The sequence below is a fragment of the Suillus subaureus genome (genome assembly GCF_016647635.1).
Source record: "Suillus subaureus strain MN1 chromosome Unknown BJ212scaffold_15, whole genome shotgun sequence".
In the NCBI taxonomy this organism is placed as follows: Eukaryota; Fungi; Basidiomycota; class Agaricomycetes; order Boletales; family Suillaceae; genus Suillus; species Suillus subaureus.
The window spans coordinates 15,630-36,774 of NW_024538571.1; the positions used below are offsets into that span (position 1 = coordinate 15,630).

General features: G+C 44.3%; 4 protein-coding genes across 4 annotated transcripts; 2 read left to right on the forward strand and 2 right to left on the reverse strand.

Moving 5' to 3' along the window:
* Positions 1-81: 81 nt before the first annotated feature.
* Positions 82-2,232, forward strand: BJ212DRAFT_1480535 (uncharacterized protein; the record flags this gene model as incomplete). The annotated part of the gene is made up of 3 exons (XM_041340103.1): positions 82-106; positions 166-1,034; positions 1,072-2,232. 3 exons carry the CDS (start codon positions 82-84, stop codon positions 2,230-2,232), a joined length of 2,055 nt encoding a protein of 684 aa, XP_041193223.1.
* A 1,796-nt stretch (positions 2,233-4,028) lies between these two features.
* On the forward strand, positions 4,029-4,181 carry BJ212DRAFT_1271194 (uncharacterized protein; the record flags this gene model as incomplete). Its single annotated transcript, XM_041330944.1, has 1 exon — positions 4,029-4,181. A coding segment is annotated over one exon (153 nt), but the record flags the coding sequence as incomplete, so codon positions are not given.
* Positions 4,182-7,077: 2,896 nt separating this feature from the next.
* BJ212DRAFT_1271301 (uncharacterized protein) lies at positions 7,078-7,501 on the reverse strand (the record flags this gene model as incomplete). The annotated part of the gene is made up of 2 exons (XM_041330951.1): positions 7,078-7,303; positions 7,359-7,501. The coding sequence occupies 2 exons, from the start codon at positions 7,499-7,501 to the stop codon at positions 7,078-7,080; spliced, it is 369 nt and encodes a 122-aa protein (XP_041193225.1).
* Positions 7,502-17,927: 10,426 nt separating this feature from the next.
* Positions 17,928-18,782, reverse strand: BJ212DRAFT_1299436 (uncharacterized protein; the record flags this gene model as incomplete). The annotated part of the gene is made up of 1 exon (XM_041332867.1): positions 17,928-18,782. The coding sequence occupies one exon, from the start codon at positions 18,780-18,782 to the stop codon at positions 17,928-17,930; it is 855 nt and encodes a 284-aa protein (XP_041193226.1).
* Between the last annotated feature and the right edge of the window lie 2,363 nt (positions 18,783-21,145).

Genomic DNA, 21,145 nt, shown 5'->3' on the forward strand with positions numbered 1-21,145 from the left:
TGCTGTGTATGTTGTTGACCCTGGAGAATCATCTTTGGGCACTTCCTGGAAGCTTTAAACGACCTTACAGAAACCTGATCAATGTCCCTTCTCGCTTCTGCCCACGGTAAGCTCTGTCTTCGCTTGATCGTTTAATATTTCTTGACTGACACTGTTATTATCCAGCGATTAAACTGAAGATGAATTTTGTATCGACGACCACTGATCAGAAACAACCCCAGTGCTATAGCAGTCAGCTCAAGCCCTTTTACCACGGAACAGCATCGCGATACACTAGCCCCTCTAGCGGAAAATGCAAGCGCCTGATTGTGCAGTCCGTGAATCCCAACTTGAATAGTGATTGGAACGAGGACAATGTTCGATCGAACGCGCCACTATCCACTCAGCTTGCTGGTCGGTTGACCAGGATGATGTTCAACCCGTCCAACGAAACATTTTTGTGGTTGTTCATCTGGCTCTTTTATATCATCACACTATTGTCTCCATCCAGAGGGCCTGTGTTTGCCGCTTATTACAAGCCGTATTTGATGCGGTTTGTTGGCCAACTGTGGGCTGCACGCTCACCAAGGGAATACGCTCTACGGGCGCGAGCAGCAGATGAAGATGATGGACGTGTCCGACGTGTCACTCACGCCCTCTACCCCCGCTTCCTTGTTGTATATGATGAAGAGAGAAGAAATTGGACAAGAGTCAACGTTGAGGCAGTAGTGAGGCGAAAACCATATGTCGCTGTCACCTACTGCTACGACGACGTGATAAATTCCGGAAGTACGGGGGCGCTCATAGAGCGGGTGCGGAATGCTACCTTGGATCAAGGATTTGACGCGTACTGGCTAGATCTCGAGTGCTTATTTGAAGATCCCGTGCAAAAGGCCCAAGACCTTTATCGCATGTCGGACGTTTACCGACTCGCCTCTTTCACACTCATCATACTCACCAACGAGAGCGCCTGGCCCGCTTGGGGCGGCCGCGTTTGGACTCTGCCGGAAGCTCTCCTCAGTCGCGAGCTGCGATACAAGGCTGGAAATAACGCAGTCACCCCCATCAGTCTCATTCAAATCGCCTCTTTAGCTTACTCGCACCACGATGAAGAATCCCATATTATCAACTCTTATGGCCTTGGGAAGGATCCGCTCGAGAGGCTGGAGCGTAATCTCCAGCTCAAAGAAGCAATATGGCGCCGCCAAAGCTCTTCCTCTCAACTTACGAGTCAGGAAGGAAGTTCTCAGGGGAGATATCGCGCAGAAAAGGTTTACTGCGCTCATGGGATTTTTCGAGCATCGCATTCTCCCAAATGCCGAGGAGACAGAGCTGCAAGCGCTTGCGCGCTTGTTTATGGCGAACGACAACGACCGCATTGCTGATCGCATGATCTCGATGTTTCCCAGAGATCGAAGAGGAATAAATCAATGGTACACCAAAGAAGACGAATATGGAGCCAAGCTTTGGGACATCGAGCCCGTTGTACAGGTCATCGGCATTACATCCAATGGTTCCCTTGTGTTGGATGGCTGTCGGGCGGCAGCGATTAGGTGGAAGAATTTTCCGTCCATTGCGTTTGCTACGAGGCGCTCTTTCCGACGTCTTCTGGCACATGCATTGCCATACACGACCCTGATCCTCTTCTTGACGAGTTGCGTCATGATTTCCATCGGAAACCAGACCGCCTCTACTAGCGTATATGGAACTTCCCCGGGAACTTCACCTCTAGTCGCAGGTGGCGGCGTCCTACTTGCTTTCTCACTTATTCTGCTGATATTTGCGCCAATCTTCACAACTTATGCGCACTCTGGACGAGTCGTCCTTGCTCGTCCATGGCTAATCGGAGTCAAAGGAGTCATCTCTGCGCAGGAAGCCTCTGACTATCTGTATGGACGTCAGATTGGGGATTTTCGTCGCACACTTTATACTCCTTCAGGTTCGCCTTTGGCGAGACCGAGAGAAAGTGACTCCAAGTTCCGTGAAGGCCACGTTTCGCAGTACGATGCGGCCCTCGCAGCCCCGCCGTTTGACCCTATTGAAGGTCACATGTTCACCCTCGTCGACACCATCTCAGGTACGATCTACTATTTCCGTGCGCACAGGCCTCCTACGGTCTGTCTTTTTACTGGATCAGAGGGTGGACAAGGGAGGTTTGTCCTGGCTAGTGAGGAATGCAGCTGTAGCGAGCTGCGACGTGAGACAGGTACTCCGCATGCCGAGTTTCATCTCTGCTTACATGCACACTTCTGATTGGGTTGCTTTGGGTGGTAAGCCTTAAGTTCGGTGCAGGCAGTGACTTGCCTCATTGATACTCTGCTATTTTATCAACACCCTCATTTCTATGGCGCGTTTCTCTTCTCTTTTCCTATTTCCTTTGTATTTGTATTTTCACAATACATGTCAAGAATGCTAATTGGTTCCTCACGGAACGTCCATTCCTTTGTTCCCTTTCTCTCACTTTGGTCCATTGCTTATTGTCTATTTAATATTTACTTGTCCTGTTGTAGGGATAAACTATTGGTTCTTGCTTTTGCGTCAAATGAATGAAGCCGCATAGTACTAGACGCCATCCTTCTCGTGTTTCAGGCTCAGGGGCCAGAATTCCAGACGTGTTTCAAGTAACAGCAAGTATACATGGAATCCAGGTTCGTTCTATAGGCCGCAGGCGTCTATTTCTTTCTCATCTTGCTCGTGTTGATCACCGACCAAAGTTTTCTTCTACTATAGTCAAGCCAGTCGCTGCATCGGTACTAGACTTTGATTGAAAATTGAATCGTCTACTGAGTCCTGTTGAATGTTCCACAATTATCGGGGGTACCAGATGGGACCATGTTCGAGGGTATGTGTTGCAACTTCCATCATATATTGACAATTTGACATACTGATTTACAATATCCATGGTCTCGACTCTGGTGACTCAGGATGATCTGCAGCCAGTCTTGAGCTCCCCCATCAGTGAATTCATGAGTCCGTGATATTGTAACCGTGAGAACTATAGAAGGATATAATTTTGTTCCAGGTAAATATGGCTGAGTCTACTGCGATAGCCATCAATGTCTGCAAATCTAGATTCTCGCGAGGAGTTTGTGATAAGGTTGTGACATTGTAGCGTGATGGCCGACAAGAGATGGTAGCGCAAGTGTGTCCCCCATGTTTGGCATTCTCATTCTCCAATATTTATGTTGTAAATTACATGGCTATTTAAGGCTTTCTCGTGGAAAGCGCTGTTTGCATTGGTCATCAAATCTAGATTAGCACGCGAGTTTGTGACAATGTTGTGACATTGCACCATTGCTGCCTGTAACGGCCCAGACTCCTACCCATCGATGGGTGTGTGAGAGTCTTCATACTGTTACCTTAGCCACAAACCAAATATGTACAACATTATTTCAAACACCGCAACTTTGGACTCTACACACCCAGCTGACTGGCAAAACTTGTAGTGGCACGAGGTTTGGAAGTATTTGTCCCACTGAAAAAGCCTTCCGAGTGTGCTGACATATCCCAAAAGAAATGGGAGCAATTGAATATTAATGTCAAAAATCTTTAGTGTGATGTGCCTTTAGTGACATGATGGATAATCCTCTCTGAGACTTAACATTGTCATGTATCTTGATGTCATCGCCAGGTGGCCAAGTCAAAGTACCGAGCTTTGCAGAAATGAAACTGGGTCTTACTCCTTGTACTTGGCAACTCCAGTCAGCTCACAACCAGCTTGAGAACAAAGATGTCTTCACCATCTCACCCACCAGCTCAGGAAAGACTCTTACCTTCTGGATTCCCCTGTTGTTCAACAATGGTGGAATAACCATTATCATTACCCTGCTTAATATCCTCAGTGAGAAGAACTGAGATGAAGCAAATGCTTATGGGTTTCCCACCCTTGATATATATGCAGAGACAGCAACAGACAAGGCTTTTAAAGTGAGTTGTTATTCAGTAACATTAATACTACATGAGTCTGAGCATGTATTCATCAGGACATAGAGAAATTGAAGTATTGAGTTCTTGCTGTTAGCCCGGAATGTGTACTTCAAGACACTTGATTCAAAAAACTTTGGAAGTCTCGAACATTTACAGATAATCTCTTCAATATCATGTTTGACAAGGGTCATTGTATCAGTGAATGGGGCAAAGATTTTCAACCACTGTATAGTGAGCTGGGGAATCTTCGATGGTACCTTCCAGCTCACATTTGATTTCACACTGTGTCTGCAACCATGCTGCTGCACATCCTCCTAGACATCCAATTGAAACTTCACATTTGGTCATATAACCTTGCTAAAGTTGTGTGGTCAAACGACCATCCAAATATTCATCTCATGGTCCAGGAGATGAAGTACCCATGAAACACTTACTACGACCTTGCCCAAATCTTGTCACTCAAGGAGGGCACACTGCCCAAGAAGTTCATGCTGTTCATAAATTCTTGAGATCAAGCAGAAGCAGTTTGCAATAGCTTATGCAAAGACTTGCCTGTGCATCTTCACCATAACATTGTACAGTTCCATTCAGGCATGTCAATGCAGTTCTGACTGGATGCAATGGAAAAGCTGTCAAAGGGTGAGATTTGGGGGATCTGCTGTACTGATGCAGTGGGAATGGTGAGTTACTCACAGTCATATTGAGGGTCCCTCACATATTGATGTTGTTATTGCAGGGCCTTGATCTTCGAGATGTCAGATTGGTCATTCAATGGGGATATATAAACTCACTTTGCATATTGATGCAACACCTAGGACGTGCTGTGTGAGACCATGCCTTAATGGCACTTGCAGTATACTTCATGGAGCCGCTGTACTTTGATATGTACAGTGGCAAGTGCAAACGGCCTGAACTTGATGAGGGGCAGTATCACACGAAGAAGAAGAAGGTCACAAACATGGATGCTGAGAGCACAGTGGTGTGTGACGAGGAGAACAGTCAATGTAGGACTGATGGTGGTACCCTCAATGGGGGGGACAATGTTGGTGTGTGTCATTGAACATGGCAGATGCTGGAATGAGACGTTTGGAATACAAAGTACTATATATGTTTGATTTCCTGTCATCCCTCTCTTCCCTCAGTCCATTATATCAGACTGAGGGTGAGTTATCCTTTTCTTATCTTGCTGTACTTAGATCACTCACGCTTGTACTTAGGATACTGATATTAGTGTCTAGGTACTGCATAATATCAGTCTGTTATATCAGACTGAGGGATACTGATATTAGTGTCTAGGTCTTTAAAGGTTATGAGCCCTGGCTCATTGTAATCAACAGCCAGAAACCCACAAGACCAATCAGCGTCCAAATGACCTGATATGGTGTGACAATCATACTGGTGCTAGGCATGTATGATCAATAGCATGGTTCTTCTCACCTTCAGAAAAGGAGACAAAGCATGGATCATTAAATCCATATACAGTGGCTCAAAAAACTGTCCACATGTTTTGACATTTTTCACTATCTATGACATTGTGTGAGAATGAACAAATGCCTCAAGGACATGCTTATACCACATTGTAGTATGGCTTCAAGGCTTTCATTTGAGCCCTACACTGTGGGAATCGGTGGAGATATGGTGGAGACATAAGGCTTATAAAATGATGACTCATGTGGACAGTTTTTTGAGTGTATATTAAAACTATATAAATCATTATTTATGACACCACAAAAATCATGCCACTATTATATAAATTATGAAGTGGTGTCATTATGTTATTTTATGACTATATCTAACTATATAAACCAGAATATCTCATGTATCATAGTCATAATCACCATGAAAGCCATCTCCTCTGCTCAAAGAGATAATATCCTCTCTCTGTCTTATGCTGGCCTCTCTGCTTGCCAAATTTCCTCTAGAACTGGAGTATCCAAGTCCACTGTGGCCAATTTTATCAAAGAAAGCCACCCAGACAAGGAAAACTCTTGTGGAGGACATCCATCCAAGCTTACCTCTACTGACAAAAGGGCTATTATCCAACATATCACTACAGGAAAGGCTGATAATGCTGTCCAAGCCACCCATTATATCAATTCCACCATCACTACCCCTGTCTCTTCACAAACTGTGAGGAATGTTCTCAAGGCAGCTCATCTCAAGGCAGTAACAAAGAAGAAAAAGCCTCTTCTCTCCATCAAACATAGGCAGAGAAGACTAGCCTTTGCCTTAGCTCATCAACACTGGACTGTAGAGGACTGGAAGCATGTTATATGGTCAGATGAGACCAAAATCAATAGGATTGGGTCAGATGGGAAGGTATATGTATGGAAAAAGAAGGGAGATGGCCTAACAGACAGAGAGGTTAATGGGACTGTCAAGTTTGGAGGAGGTTCTTTAATGGTATGGGGCTGTATGGGATGGAATGGTGTGGGAATGCTTGCTGAGGTTGAGGGGAAGATGAATGCTGAGCAGTATGTGGACATTTTAAATGACCACTTGCTGCTTAGCTTGGCAGAATCAGGGATTGATGAAGAAGATATCATTTTCTAATAGGATAATGATCCCAAGCACACATCCAGAAGAGCTAAGGAATGGTTTGAAGAACATAAAATCAATGTTCTTGACTGGCCAGCACAGTCTCCTGATGTCAATGTCATTGAACATCTCTGGGGAACACTCAAGAAAAAGCTTCAAGCCTATGAAAACCCCCCTAAAGGAGTATGGGAGCTTTGGGAGAGAGTAGCAGTGGAATGGGGGAAGATCACAGCTGAGGATTGCCAGAAATTAATTGAGAGTATGCCTATAAGGATAGAGGCAGTAATTAAAGCCAAGGGAGGTCATACAAAATACTGGAATACCTGGTTATTATTGTAAAATACTTGAGTCAAAAAACTGTCCGCATGAGTCACCATTTTGTGAGCCTTGTATCTCCACCATATCTCCACTGATTCCCACGGTGTAGGGCTCAAATGAAAGCCCTGAAGCCATACTACAATGTGGTATAAGCATGTCCTTGAGGCATCTGTGAGTTCTCACACAATATCATAGATAGTGAAAAATGTCAAAACATGTGGACAGTTTTTTGAGCTACTATATATGAAAGGGTTGCAATTGAAGCAAAGAGCACTTTCAATCTGTTCAAATTAGTACTGACAAACAACAAGGCAGTCAATACATACTAAAGATATCAATAAGTTCAATTTTGCTCAGCAAAACATGTTGAGTATCATTGGATGGTGAAGGTGCAGGTATTCCATTGCAGTTGGGCATGCCATCCTCTGAGCCGTGGTGGTGGTAGTCTAAATAGGCCTCTACCAGGCAGTCCATTTGGATATTCCAGTGATTTGTTTCATTTTCAATGCAATCAGTATGAGTGTGTGGGTCTACATAGCAGCTCCAAATCCACATATGATTGAGATAGTGCAGGTAGTGAAAAAATCAACACTTACTATCCATTGATCCCAGCAATTTCACGGGCGAGTCCCTTGAATGCCTCAAACTCACCTCCAGCATGGCTCATGTCTAAACCTTCTTCGCCTGGAGGGGCAGAGTATGGTTGTAGCTCAACATCCATACCATAATCAATGATCATGTTCTCGACCATCTCGTGGTCCTCAGATGACATCTCTATGGGAAAACAATGGTATGGTGGTGATAGAGAGCAAGGAAAATACTACATACCTTGAACTAGAGCCCAACAACTCACTGCAGCTGCCTTGACATGCTGGGTTTGCTTGCTAGCTGTCAACATGTGTGACTGACGATGCTGCCCTCTGAAGCTGTGTGAAATGATAGACTTAAAAAGGCCTTTCAGCCTGGAAGATCCCATCCCATGTGGCATGTCAGATAGCATGATCTGAGGGTAGCAGGAATGAGGAGGATGGCGGTGAAGGTTCGACTACTCTGCTGGCTTGCAGAGCAAAAGAAAGAAAGAGGGCTCTACCTCTGGGGTGAGAGGAAGGCCTACTGACTCTCTAAGTGTTGGTCGAAGTGCGCCAGGCAATATGTTTGACCCTTAAGGGAAGCAAGGAAAGCAAATCCACAGAGTGACACCAGGTCAACTCTGGTGAAGCACGTGTGCAGGAATGTCAAGTGCATAGGTGTGCAAAGCGTGGGAATAGGGTGCACACAGTGCACGAACATGTAAGAGATGATGGCATGCTGGCTGAAGATGATAGATTCTCACTATGAGATACTAAGTGACATGATGGTAGTTCATGTATTCTGTGGTGGTGGCAGGTATCTGAAAACTTCCCAGGCAGCAGTTAAGCTGTGCCTAGGCGCACTCCCAGGGCTCAGAAGTGAATAGGGAGCGCGCTAAGTATGTAAATGATGTAAGTAAAAGGGTCCATGACGAAATAATGTATGGTACAATGCTAAATATGAGAATAAATGAAAAGGGACTCACTAGGGGACTGGTTGGATGATGGATGGATGCTCCAGGACACTGTGCGACAAAGGGCGATTGAGCACAGGAAGAGCGCACTAAGCGCATGTGCAGGAAAGCGTCGCGCCTCTGGCATGTTTTGCAGGAAAGTCATGGAGGGTGAGTCGTACACTGTACCAATTGTTGTGAGTCGTAATATGGGCAATATACAGTGGCTCAAAAAACTGTCCGCATGTTTTGATATTTTTCACTATCTATGATATTGTGTGAGAATGAACAAATGCCTCAAGGACATGCTTATACCACATTGTAGTATGGCTTCAGGGCTTTCATTTGAGCGCTACACCGTGGGAATCGGTGGAGATATGGTGGAGACATAAGGCTTACAAAATCATGACTCATGCGGACAGTTTTTTGAGCACATATTAAAACTATATAAATCATTATTTATGACACCACAAAAATCATGCCACTATTATATAAATTATGAAGTGGTGTCAGTATGTTATTTTATGACTATATCTAACTATATAAACCAGAATATCTCATGTATCATAGTCATAATCACCATGAAAGCCACCCCCCCTGCTCAAAGGGATAATATCCTCTCTCTTTCCTATTCTGGCCTCTCTGCTTGTCAAATTTCCTCTAGAACTGGAGTATCCAAGTCCACTGTGGCCAAGTTCATCAAAGAAAGTCACACAGACAAGGAAAACTTCTGTGAAGGGTGTCCATCCAAGCTCACCTCTACTGATAGGAGGGCTATTATTCAACATATCACTACAGGAAAGGCTGATAATGCTGTCCAGGTCACCTATTACATCAATTCCACCATCACATTCCCTGTCTCTTCACACACTGTGAGAAACATTCTCAAGACAGCTCATCTCAGGTCAGTAACAAGGAAGAAAAGGCTCTCCTCTTTATCACACATATGCAGAGAGGACTAGCACCCTTCTTGTTTCACATATATACCTTGCCATCTGACCCAATCCTATTTATTGTGGTCTTATATGATCATATAACATGCTTCCAGTCCATGTAATCCAATTCTGATGGGCTAAGGCAAAGGTTAGTCATCTCTGTTTATGTGTGATAGAGAGGAGAGCCTTTTCTTCCTTGTTACTGACCTGAGATGAGCTGTCTTGAGAATGTTTCTCACAGTGTGTGAAGAGACAGGGAATGTGATGGTGGAATTGATGTAATAGGTGACCTGGACAGCATTATCAGCCTTTCCTGTAGTGATATGTTGAATAATAGCCCTCCTATCAGTAGAGGTGAGCTTGGATGGACACCCTTCACAGAAGTTTTCCTTGTCTGTGTGACTTTCTTTGATGAACTTGGCCACAGTGGACTTGGATACTCCAGTTCTAGAGGAAATTTGACAAGCAGAGAGGCCAGAATAGGAAAGAGAGAGGATATTATCCCTTTGAGCAGGGGGGGTGGCTTTCATGGTGATTATGACTATGATACATGAGATATTCTGGTTTATATAGTTAGATATAGTCATAAAATAACATACTGACACCACTTCATAATTTATATAATAGTGGCATGATTTTTGTGGTGTCATAAATAATGATTTATATAGTTTTAATATACACTCAAAAAACTGTCCACATGAGTCATCATTTTTTCAGCCTTATGTCTCCACCATATCTCCACCGATTCCCACGGTGTAGCGCTCAAATGAAAGCCCTGAAGCCATACTACAATGTGGTATAAGCATGTCCTTGAGGCATTTGTTCATTCTCACACAATATCATAGATAGTGAAAAATGTCAAAACATGCGGATAGTTTTTTGAGCCACTGTACGCCTGGAGGAATTTCATTCCCTACAGCGGGTGGGTGGGCAAGATCTAGGAGGATAGTGGGAGCACAAGCACCTTGCTTGATGGGATAGGATGGTGCCACAGTGCCTAGGACACCAGCCAGCAACTTGGATTGTTGGTGATCATTGGCTATACTGCCCAGTGATGTCAATGGTGTAGAGTAAGAGCAGAAGGGGCATGGGAAGCCGCCGTTGTTCAAGATTCAGATAAGGCAGGGAGGCTACAGGAAGTGCTGTGTACTTGGGGAGGGTAGGGAACAATACTTACCCTTTTGAGCAGGTAGGTAGTAGGAGCTGCAAGGTAAAAAGGTATTTGGAGTGATATTTAATGCTGGTGTTGGAGGTTTACTGTAACCAAGCCTAATTAAACTTGGTGACACACATAATCACCAAGTTTAATAAGGCTTACTCATTGGGAAGGCCAGGTGTAAGGGCCAGTAGCATCAAATGTGTATGTTTTCTGACTGTTCTCATTTTTCTTTCCTTATGTTGTAAATTACATGGCTATTTAAGGCTTTCTCATGGAAAGCGCTGTTTGCATTGGTCATCAAATCTAGATTAGCACATGAGTTTGTGACAATGTTGTGACATTGCACCATTGCTGCCTGTAAGGGCCAGTAGCATCAAATGTGTATGTTTTCTGAGTGTTCTCATTTTTCTTTCCTTATGTCTCAACTATAAGGTTATTTATGACTTTTCAATAGAATATGCCTTTCATACAGATCAACCAGGTGTTGGTGTTGGTGACTAAACACATTCCTCCAATAGTTTTGGAGGTGGCACATTCAACATCACCATGATACTACAAAGCAAGTCTTGTACATATTGAATTAGCACAGCTTGACTCTGCAGCAAGGAGATAAAATTTAAAGCTATGTATAGTACATGAACTCTCTTGTACATCAGAATGGAATGAGCTTCTTGTGTGCAGCAGTTGAGATGTCCGCACATTGTGCATTTTATGCTATTTCACTGCATTTTGAAGGCCTACCTGCCTTGTTTCAAGTGACTAGTACTAGTAGTGCTGGATACTGGGCTAGGACATGGGCTGTTGTGACCAGCATGGGGCCGCTGCCGCATCATGTGAACCAGTTGAACTGTTTTGCAGAGTCACCCAAAAGACATTGCACAGTAAATCGAACTTGTCCCTGAACATCATTTTTGTGTGCAATGTCTCTGCCATCTGACATTGCCAGTTACAGATCTGTCATTTAGCCTGATGAAACACAGCCATCGCTGCCTCCCATGGCACAGTTGAAGACAATCATGATGATTTTCAGGATTAGCAAGGTTTGCAGTGACTCAGACATCATGATGGTGGCGAAAATACCAGTGAAGTGACAAATGCTAACATCTCATCTTCCTTTGTTAACGCCTTGGACTATAAGACTATCTGAGACTTTCTCTCAGAAAGTACCATTAGCATTGGCCACCCAATGAAGAATAGTGTGAGATCATGATAGATTTGAATATTGTTGCATGTTCTCATTGTTCCTTTACATTTTGAATTTAAATTTTTGCAGGTGCTGGTTGGCAAAGTTGACACAGAATTGATTAATAAAGTTGGGGTGACCGGTCATGTTCTGTGGCCCAGGGAGATAAAAAAAGACTGACAAAAGTGTCATTGTTTATGATTGGGCTGAGGCAAGAATGCAACAACAGTCATTGTATGTAATGTAGAGGGGACAGGGGGTGTAGGTCAGCTCACTTTCAGGTAGTCTGGGAAAGGATAAGACTTCAGGAAAGTGATGGGTACTGCAGCAGTTGTTATAGTTGGAGTGCGTGTGTTCCACAGCACAATGACACTAGCTGAATTCTGGAACTCAAAGCTTGTCAAAAAATGAGCAAAGACTAACTATGCCAGTCTAGAGAACATGCACCTTGGCATGGGGATAAGTATATACTCAATATTCTCCTACTCCTGCATGAACAAATTGTGATTCACCTTAATGATGACGACACCAACTGCAGCTGCAGCTTGTCCAGCATCACCGCAATAATCATCATAGAAAGTTGCATAGACTCCAACCAGCTAATCCTTGCCACATCATGCACACTATGGGAATCTATCATAGTGGTCTGCGTAAACTCATCATAGCAGCCGAAGTGAGGCTTGATCCACATAACAACAACCTCAGTGAGCAATGACCATGAGTGGGGGTTGTCAAACAAGAAACCCTTAAAGATCTGGATGTACATGATCAACCGCTGTATGATAATTTTGCCCTTACCAGTCGAGATGGCATTGAAAAAATTCATAGCGACCATCACAAGCTTGATGGTGGGAATGATCTTGGCAAATCTTGGCAAGCTCTGGAAGGATGGTACCAGTCAGATTCTGGAGTAGACTGTCCATTGAGCAAATCATGTGCAGAGAAGCTGTGGCACAGTTGAAATGCTGTTTAATGTGCTATGGGTTAAAAATTGCTGAAATAATGATCTTGCATGATACTGCAGTGAGGACAGTTACCAGTCCATTTCACCAGTAACTTGCCGCAGGAAGCTAGTGAAGAAGGTCTACTAGTAGCACATGTTGGGCATGCTTCAACCCTCCATACCCACCCATTGCCATGGAAGGATCACCAAGGTTCTTCTGATAAATGAAAAGTGAAGCGAATAAGTTATCAGTTGATTTGGGTGACTCAAAAACATACCCAAAAAACATCCGAGTCTGGTATCGTGAGTGTGTTGTATGACACCAGTATCAAATCGCTGCTGCTGCCACAGCTCCGAGCCTCACTCGAGTTGCTGGAACTTATGCTCTCAGTTGTGCTTCTGCAGTGGCACACATCACTCACCTAAGTTGCTTTTCACTGACTCAAAACTCCAAGTCCAACTTGGTACTTGCCAGAATGACTGCACTGTGGCAATTTCTTGCAAACAAACAACCAGACAAACAACCAGACAAACAAACAAACAACAAATCATTAATCAATAACAAACAGCTTGTTTAATTTCCTAACTTTCAACATACATCGAATCTACTTCTGGCTGTACTATCTGTCCACTATTAATATTGTTCTTTTGCATTATATGTTGGTCATTGCAACTGCATGCCAATCCTTAGGGTAGGTACATCTCGCAGACATCACTCAGATCATTGACTGGACTGCTCCCCATCCTCTCACTGAGGCTGTATCTATCCTGTCGGTTTTTGCATTGCATGTTGGCAATGAAGAATGATGAGATGTGTCATATCCCACAATCCAGACCCACATTTCATCATATTCCCACGCCTTCCAAGCCTACGTCCGGACCCCACTTCATATCCAACTCATTCCCAGATCCCCTTCCACTGTGTGCTCCACACCTCAGCAGGATTGACTATGCTCCGGATTTACCCCTGAGCTCTGGACCATCAGATCTCCACTGCTAGCCTGATCCATACCCATCTGTCCCATCCACCCTATGCACACTCCATCCAGCAAGACATCTGGACTTCACCTCATCTCAGATTCTGGACTATATCCACCTCCTCATATCCCAGTCCTGTATCCACCTTGTCTTCCAGATCCCCAGATCTCCAGACCTCTGGATATTAACTCCGGACCTATTCCCACCCTCTGTCTGATATCCTGCGCCTATCCCCATTTAGGCATCTCTGCCTTTCTGGCTTTTGGTTACCTCTTGTTCTGTCTTGCTTATTGATCCTTGTATGAGTCTTCATCTCTGAATTCATTTACTTATGTTCCGTCTTACTTACTAATGTGTTTCCACATGCTTGTACATAGCCTTGCTCCTTTGCTTACTGATCACCTCAGATATTGTCCAGTATATAACCCCTGTAGATACTCCTGTAGTTTCTTTAGTCTGAATATCATCTTAGACTTTGCTCTACCTACCCAATCCTCTCTTGGACTTTGGTCCAACTAAGTCTGTCCTATCCATCAGGCCTAGGGATTGATTCCCTAGGCTGGAGCTCTGCCTTTCCAGCACTTACCCTCTTTCCGGACTTAGGTCCAATCCCTGTCCCTCCAACTCTACCTTAGGGTAGTCTACCTCTGTTTGTTTCTACATTGGACTTTGTCCGATGTAGCCCCTATTCCTTCCAGACCTCTGGATGTCCTGTCCTTTGGACATTCTGTTCTCCTAACCCTCAGATGTTCTATCCTCCTGTCCTTCATACCTCCAGACATCCTGTCCTTCTGTCCTCTGTCATCCTGCCCTCCTGTCCTCCAGACCTTCAGACCTCCCATCCTTCCATCCTGTTTCCTGTAGAAGTATTACCTTGCAGTGGGAACTCTCCTGCACTCCTCTGGAAGTCCTCTAGCACTCTCCACCAGAGTAGCCAGCCTCTGGAAGTCCTCCAGACTTCATCAGACCATCATCAGACCTCATCTGAAATGAAGGGCCCATACTTGGGTAAGGGGCACAGTGTATGAGCTGAGGCCAAGCCCCTCTGAGTCAGTCTCTCCCTCCCTTGAGCAACATGGTTCTTAACAAGATGATACATAGCACTTTGCAGCACGTTGAACTGGGTGGTATAAGGGGTGCAATTCAGGGTGAGCAGTGATGCGGATAATGGCCCTGTAACAGATGTTATGAAGAGCAAGGGGGATGGGTAGTATGTTGGTGTGGGGTTTGAGGACGTCTCCTGCAGTAGTGTGCATGGTGCTGGTCATGGCCAATGTGGCGAGTCTTTGCACTGCTGTGAGTCTTTTGGTGACTCCCAGGGAGCCTCATTGGAGGACATCAGATCCTTCCTTGAACACCGGTGAAAACCATAAGTTGGCCACACACAGCATTTTTGGTATGGCAATGGCTTGGTATAGTTGACACATGAGAGGTAGTGGGATTCCTTTGGCCATGGTGGATAGATGGTGAATCTGGCATATGTACGCTGTTCCCTTTGCTACTGTGTTGTCAACTTGAGCAGACCAATGAAGTTCTTGATCCACGATGACTCCAAGGAAGCGATGGGATGTGGTGGGTTGGATTGTTAACCCTTGGATGATCATGTTGGGGCACAATCTTTGTTTGTTCATGGAAAAATCTATCAATGCAAATTTGTTAGTTTTGAAGCATGAGTTATGATTGCATGACCATTCAAAGCCACCTTCAGGGCATTCCAACATGTCAGTGAGCATTTCATGCGCAGTTTTGAAGTCATCCACTATGGCAATAAACACTGCATCATCAACGAATGCTAGAGTCAACTTCTTCAGAGTTTCTCTTCCTTTTCATTTGTTAGCAACTTCCACTAGATCCAAGTTATAGATAATATAAAGAATCATGGACAGGGGGTCACCCTGTCCTATACCATTGGTGATTGGTATCTAATCCAAAGTGTATCCGTCGAAGTGTAGTTGAGTGAATCTGTCCATTAGTACTCATTCTGTGAACTCTACCATTTCACAAGGAATGCAACACTTTTGCATGTTGTGAAGGAGGTGGCTTGTGACTGCATTGGGGAATGCCCCTTCTATGTTGAGAAAGAGAATGGATGCTACATGGTGAGAGCACCAAGTGTCTTTGATGGTGGCTTCTAGAAGGTGGAGAGAGTCAGTGGTGGAGCGACCTGGCCTGCTACTGAAGTGCGTGTTTGGTAGGAGGCTGTGGTGTTCTAGGGTGTATGTTAGTTGTTCTGCCATGACTGCTGTGAGGAGTTTGCATGTAGTGTTGAGTAGCACAATGGGCCTGTAGGCCTTGGGGACTCATAGGACGGCTTTCCAGGCTTTCAAAGGACCACAGTAGTGAAGTGTCACCATGGTTCATAGTATGTCTTGTGGGAGAAGACCACATTGAATATGTAGATGAGGTGTAGGGTTAATGTAGACACACAGCACTTGAATATGATGTTGCAAATTCCATCTGGGCCTGGGGCCTTGTACCCACTGAGGTTGGTGATGGCTTGGGAAAGTTGGTCTGCTGTGAAAGGGGTGTGCGAGGAGACTGGGTCTGGGTATTCATAATCTGGTGGTACATGGTTAGTAAGAGGAGGAGGAGGGAAGAATGCTTCAGCGATTAATGTGCTCTTCTCATGATTAGTAGATGCCTCCATAGATGAACCATCTGGGTGTTTGATGATCAGTGTTGGGACTCATGTCTTACTGCCATCCCTGGGTTTAGACATTATGTAGTGATTGGCCATCCAAATGTTGTTACCTTCTAAGTCCTTGAGCCATTCAGTCCAATGTTGCTGCTTCATTGAGGTGATGGATTCCACATATTCGTTCTTGAGGGCCTTTAGTTCTTCATGGGATTCATGTAGAGGCAGGGTGCGCATCTGGTAGGATAGATGACTGAGATGGTTGATGTTCTTGCACATAACAGAAAGTTCCCGTGTCCACCACCATTTAGAGTGAGGGCATGGTTTCACTATTGGGACGTGGGCATTGATGGTGGCAGTGATGGCATCTGTTAGTCAGCAAATGGCTGTCTGGAATTCCTTGTCAGTAGCTAATGGCTGGGGAGGGTGGGGAGAGAGTAGGTTTTGGAGGTGCTTATCAAATTGTTCCCATTCAACTTCTCTCCAGTTTCTCTGTGGTATGGTGTCAGCGCATGGTGTTTCCAGTTCAAGGACAAGGTGTATAGGTACATGGTTGGTCTTTGGGCCTCTGAGTTCTGGTGCTGTGATGCAGGTCATGACAGCATCGAGGAGTTGTTCTGTGCCAAAGACATTATCTGGTCTTGTCCAGTTACCGGTGCTGGTGGATTGGAGTGTTGGGATGTTGGCGGGTAGTAGCTGTATCATACCACAGTTACCAATCAAATCAATGAGAGGGTTAGCAGCAGTATAATTGAATAAATGACAGTTGCACATTTCTTCCCATAGTGGATGGTGACAGTTGAAGTCCCTCATCCATAGCACATGGTCATTGATCATTGGGCATAGTGTCATAATGTTGCTTTCAATGAATATGTTGAGCATTTCAAGCATTGATTGAGAGTGACAGTTGTTGTAAATATTGAAGATAGTGCATTTGCCATATGGACCAGATAGCTGAAGGAGGGTGATGTCTGAGGAGGGGAAAGGAATCTGTTTCCATAAGTTAGTGTCCAGAGATGAGCTGATTAGCATGATGGCATGAGTTCATTGTTGTGGATGAGTGAAGTGTTGGGTCAGGTATATTACATGCCAATGGTGGTTGGTGGAAGTGTTTCTGAGGAAGTTGATGTGTGGTTCTTGGATGAGGATAATGTCCCATTTGGAGATGCTGGGACTGTTGAGAAGGGAGGCCTGAGCAACCATAGAAGTGCTGAGGTTTTGCTGCCAAATGCATAGATGGGTGGTGGGTTTGTTTTGGTGTTCAGACATGGGACACAGGCTGGGAGGTGCTGGCTGTGGGGGGAGAAGATGAGTTAGTGGGGTTAGTAGGGTTGGTGGAGTCAGAGAAGCTTGGAATTGGGGCAGAGCCTAGACAGCCCATGAGGTCAGTGAGGATAGGAGATTGCAGGATTTGAGGGGTGCATGGGTGGGATCTGTTGCATGGTTGGAAGGTGATGGTTGATTGCTTGGATCCCTTTTGCCTGGGAGATTGAGCTCTGCAGGGTGCTGGGTATGTGGTCGGGGTTGAGTGAGGAGGCTGATTGACATGGGTCCAGGACATTTCCGTCGGGTAGTAAGGCATGGTATTCTCCAGGAATTTTTCATTGATGAGTTTACATTGTCAAACAAAGTCAGGGTAGGTGCGGTTCCAAGTGGTGTGGTGGTGACTTTGGCAGTTGATACATACAGTATTGTAGGAGGTGTATTCCATGGTGCAGTGTTGGTTGCTGCAGGTGCCGCATACATCGAGTGTTGCAGAACAGTTTCACACTATATGTCTGTACCTCTGACATTTAGCACACTGGATGGACTAGCATTTGTCCTTGCAGACTGCAATGCGTTCATTTTGGATGTAAATGCCTTCTTTGAGGATGAGGTTTGCTGTATGGGGGTCTGCAATGTGAATCAGTGCGAAAGCCTTGCGTTGGGTTGCAGATCTGCGCTGGGGGGGTTTGATCCAGCAAGTAGTCACAATTGAGTTGATCAGGAGATTGTTGTCTTGCTCGACTGAATGGAGGAAGGTATCATCTTGAATTTGGAGCTGGATGGGGAGGTATTCAGCAACAATAGGGTAAGTATGAGTGTGAAATGATACTGTGTTTCCAAAGTGTTTGGTTAAGGCTTCTTTACTTGTCATTTCATGGAGCCAGGATGCTAGGGATTTGGTCTTGAGTTTGATTATGAAGCTTCCATTGTGTAGTGCAGTGATGGATCTGATGTCCCAAACTGGGGTGTCTGGCTTGTGGATGTTGGCAAGGGCTGCCTTCATTTTCTTGACCATGTCAGCATGTGGAGTATCTGGTGGGAAGAGGTTGTTACCTGGCATGGGGTTGAGTAGGATTTCCCACATGCAGATGGCTGCTCTCCTGATGGCTTTATTGATAGAAGGAGTCAAGTTGGCAGCTGTGACAGAACTGTATGTTTGATGTTGGTTTTGAGTGGTAGTGCCAGTTTCCATGTTGTTGTTGTTGTTGTTGTTGTTGTCATGTTGGGTAGGTGTGTGTTGGGTCAGGAGCTGGGTTGATAGAGTGTTGAGGCATTCTTGGGTGGTGTCAAGTGATGAGGAGAGGAGTTTCAGGGTGTTCTGGCATTCTTCTACTGTTGCATGAAGTTCATCAGCTACTGTTTCAATATGTGATACTGAGATCTGTAAACCATCGTCCATTTCATCTCTGTCATTTGCTATGGCTTTGCAGACTGCCTCTGTTCAATCTAAGGTATTTGAGAGTAGGTCAGAGGTGGTTAGTAACTTTGCCATCTGTGGTGCTATAGCTCCCTGTTAAGGTCATACTCAAGGGATAACTGGATCCAAAGGGCTTCGGCCTCAGCTTGTGCACTGTGCCCCTTACCTGAGTATTGCCCCTTATTTCAGGAAGGCAAGACTAACGTGTCCAGAAGGTTGGATGAGTATCATAACAGATCCAGATGACTTCCGGATGCAGGATAGGTATCATAGGGCTAATCCAGACAAGTCCAGACTAGAAACTAACAGTAATAGACTGTCGGAGACAGAGGCGGATATGGATAGACTATAGGAATCAATCTTAAGTCTCGGAGGGTGACAAGAGTGGAGATACTCAAGTCTGGAGGATGGGAATGAGTAGAACTAAGATGATATTCAAACTGAGGTACTACAGAAAGTTACAGGAGGTTATATAATATAGGTATCTAACGGAATGATCAATCAGCAGAGTCTGAGGCTATGTACAAAGCATGTAGATAGTCTATTGATAAGTAGAAACAGATCATGAATCATGAAATGGAAATGAAACATAGGTAGCAGATCAGGGAGCAGGATGGATATACAGATAACCGAAATACCAGAGTTAGGGGGTTACCGAAAGGAGACGAGTGCTGGTTGTGGATTTGGATGAGTTGTGGACTGGACTGGATGAGTGGACAGATTGAATGATGAGATGTTGGAGGGAGATACAGTGGCTCAAAAAACTGTCTGCATGTTTTGACATTTTTCACTATCTATGATATTGTGTGAGAATGAACAAATGCCTCAAGGACATGCTTATACCACATTTTAGTATGGCTTCAGGGCTTTCATTTGAGCGCTACACCGTGGGAATCGGTGGAGATATGGTGGAGATATAAGGCTGAAAAAATGATGACTCATGTGGACAGTTTTTTGAGTGTATATTAAAACTATATAAATCATTATTTATGACACCACAAAAATCATGCCACTATTATATAAATTATGAAGTGGTGTCAGTATGTTATTTTATGACTATATCTAACTATATAAACCAGAATATCTCATGTATCATAGTCATAATCACCATGAAAGCCACCCCCCCTGCTCAAAGGGATAATATCCTCTCTCTTTCCTATTCTGGCCTCTCTGCTTGTCAAATTTCCTCTAGAACTGGAGTATCCAAGTCCACTGTGGCCAAGTTCATCAAAGAAAGTCACACAGACAAGGAAAACTTCTGTGAAGGGTGTCCATCCAAGCTCACCTCTACTGATAGGAGGGCTATTATTCAACATATCACTACAGGAAAGGCTGATAATGCTGTCCAGGTCACCTATTACATCAATTCCACCATCACATTCCCTGTCTCTTCACACACTGTGAGAAACATTCTCAAGACAGCTCATCTCAGGTCAGTAACAAGGAAGAAAAGGCTCTCCTCTCTATCACACATAAACAGAGATGACTAACCTTTGCCTTAGCCCATCAGAATTGGATTACATGGACTGGAAGCATGTTATATGATCATATAAGACCACAATAAATAGGATTGGGTCAGATGGCAAGGTATATATGTGAAACAAGAAGGGTGCTAGTCCTCTCTGCATATGTGTGATAAAGAGGAGAGCCTTTTCTTCCTTGTTACTGACCTGAGATGAGCTGTCTTGAGAATGTTTCTCACAGTGTGTGAAGAGACAGGGAATGTGATGGTGGAATTGATGTAATAGGTGACCTGGACAGCATTATCAGCCTTTCCTGTAGTGATATGTTGAATAATAGCCCTCCTATCAGTAGAGGTGAGCTTGGATGGACACCCTTCACAGAAGTTTTCCTTGTCTGTGTGACTTTCTTTGATGAACTTGGCCACAGTGGACTTGGATACTCCAGTTCTAAAGGAAATTTGACAAGCAGAGAGGCCAGAATAGGAAAGAGAGAGGATATTATCCCTTTGAGCAGGGGGGGTGGCTTTCATGGTGATTATGACTATGATACATGAGATATTCTGGTTTATATAGTTAGATATGGTTTTAAAATGACATAATGACACCACTTTATAATTTATTTAATGGTGGCATGATTGTTATGGTGTCATAAATGATGATTTATATAGTTTTAATATGTGCTCAAAAAACTGTCCGCATGAGTCATGATTTTGTAAGCCTTATGTCTCCACCATATCTCCACCGATTCCCACGGTGTAGCGCTCAAATGAAAGCCCTAAAGCCATACTACAATGTGGTATAAGCATGTCCTTGAGGCATTTGTTTGTTCTCACACAATATCATAGATAGTGAAAAATGTCAAAACATGTGGACAGTTTTTTG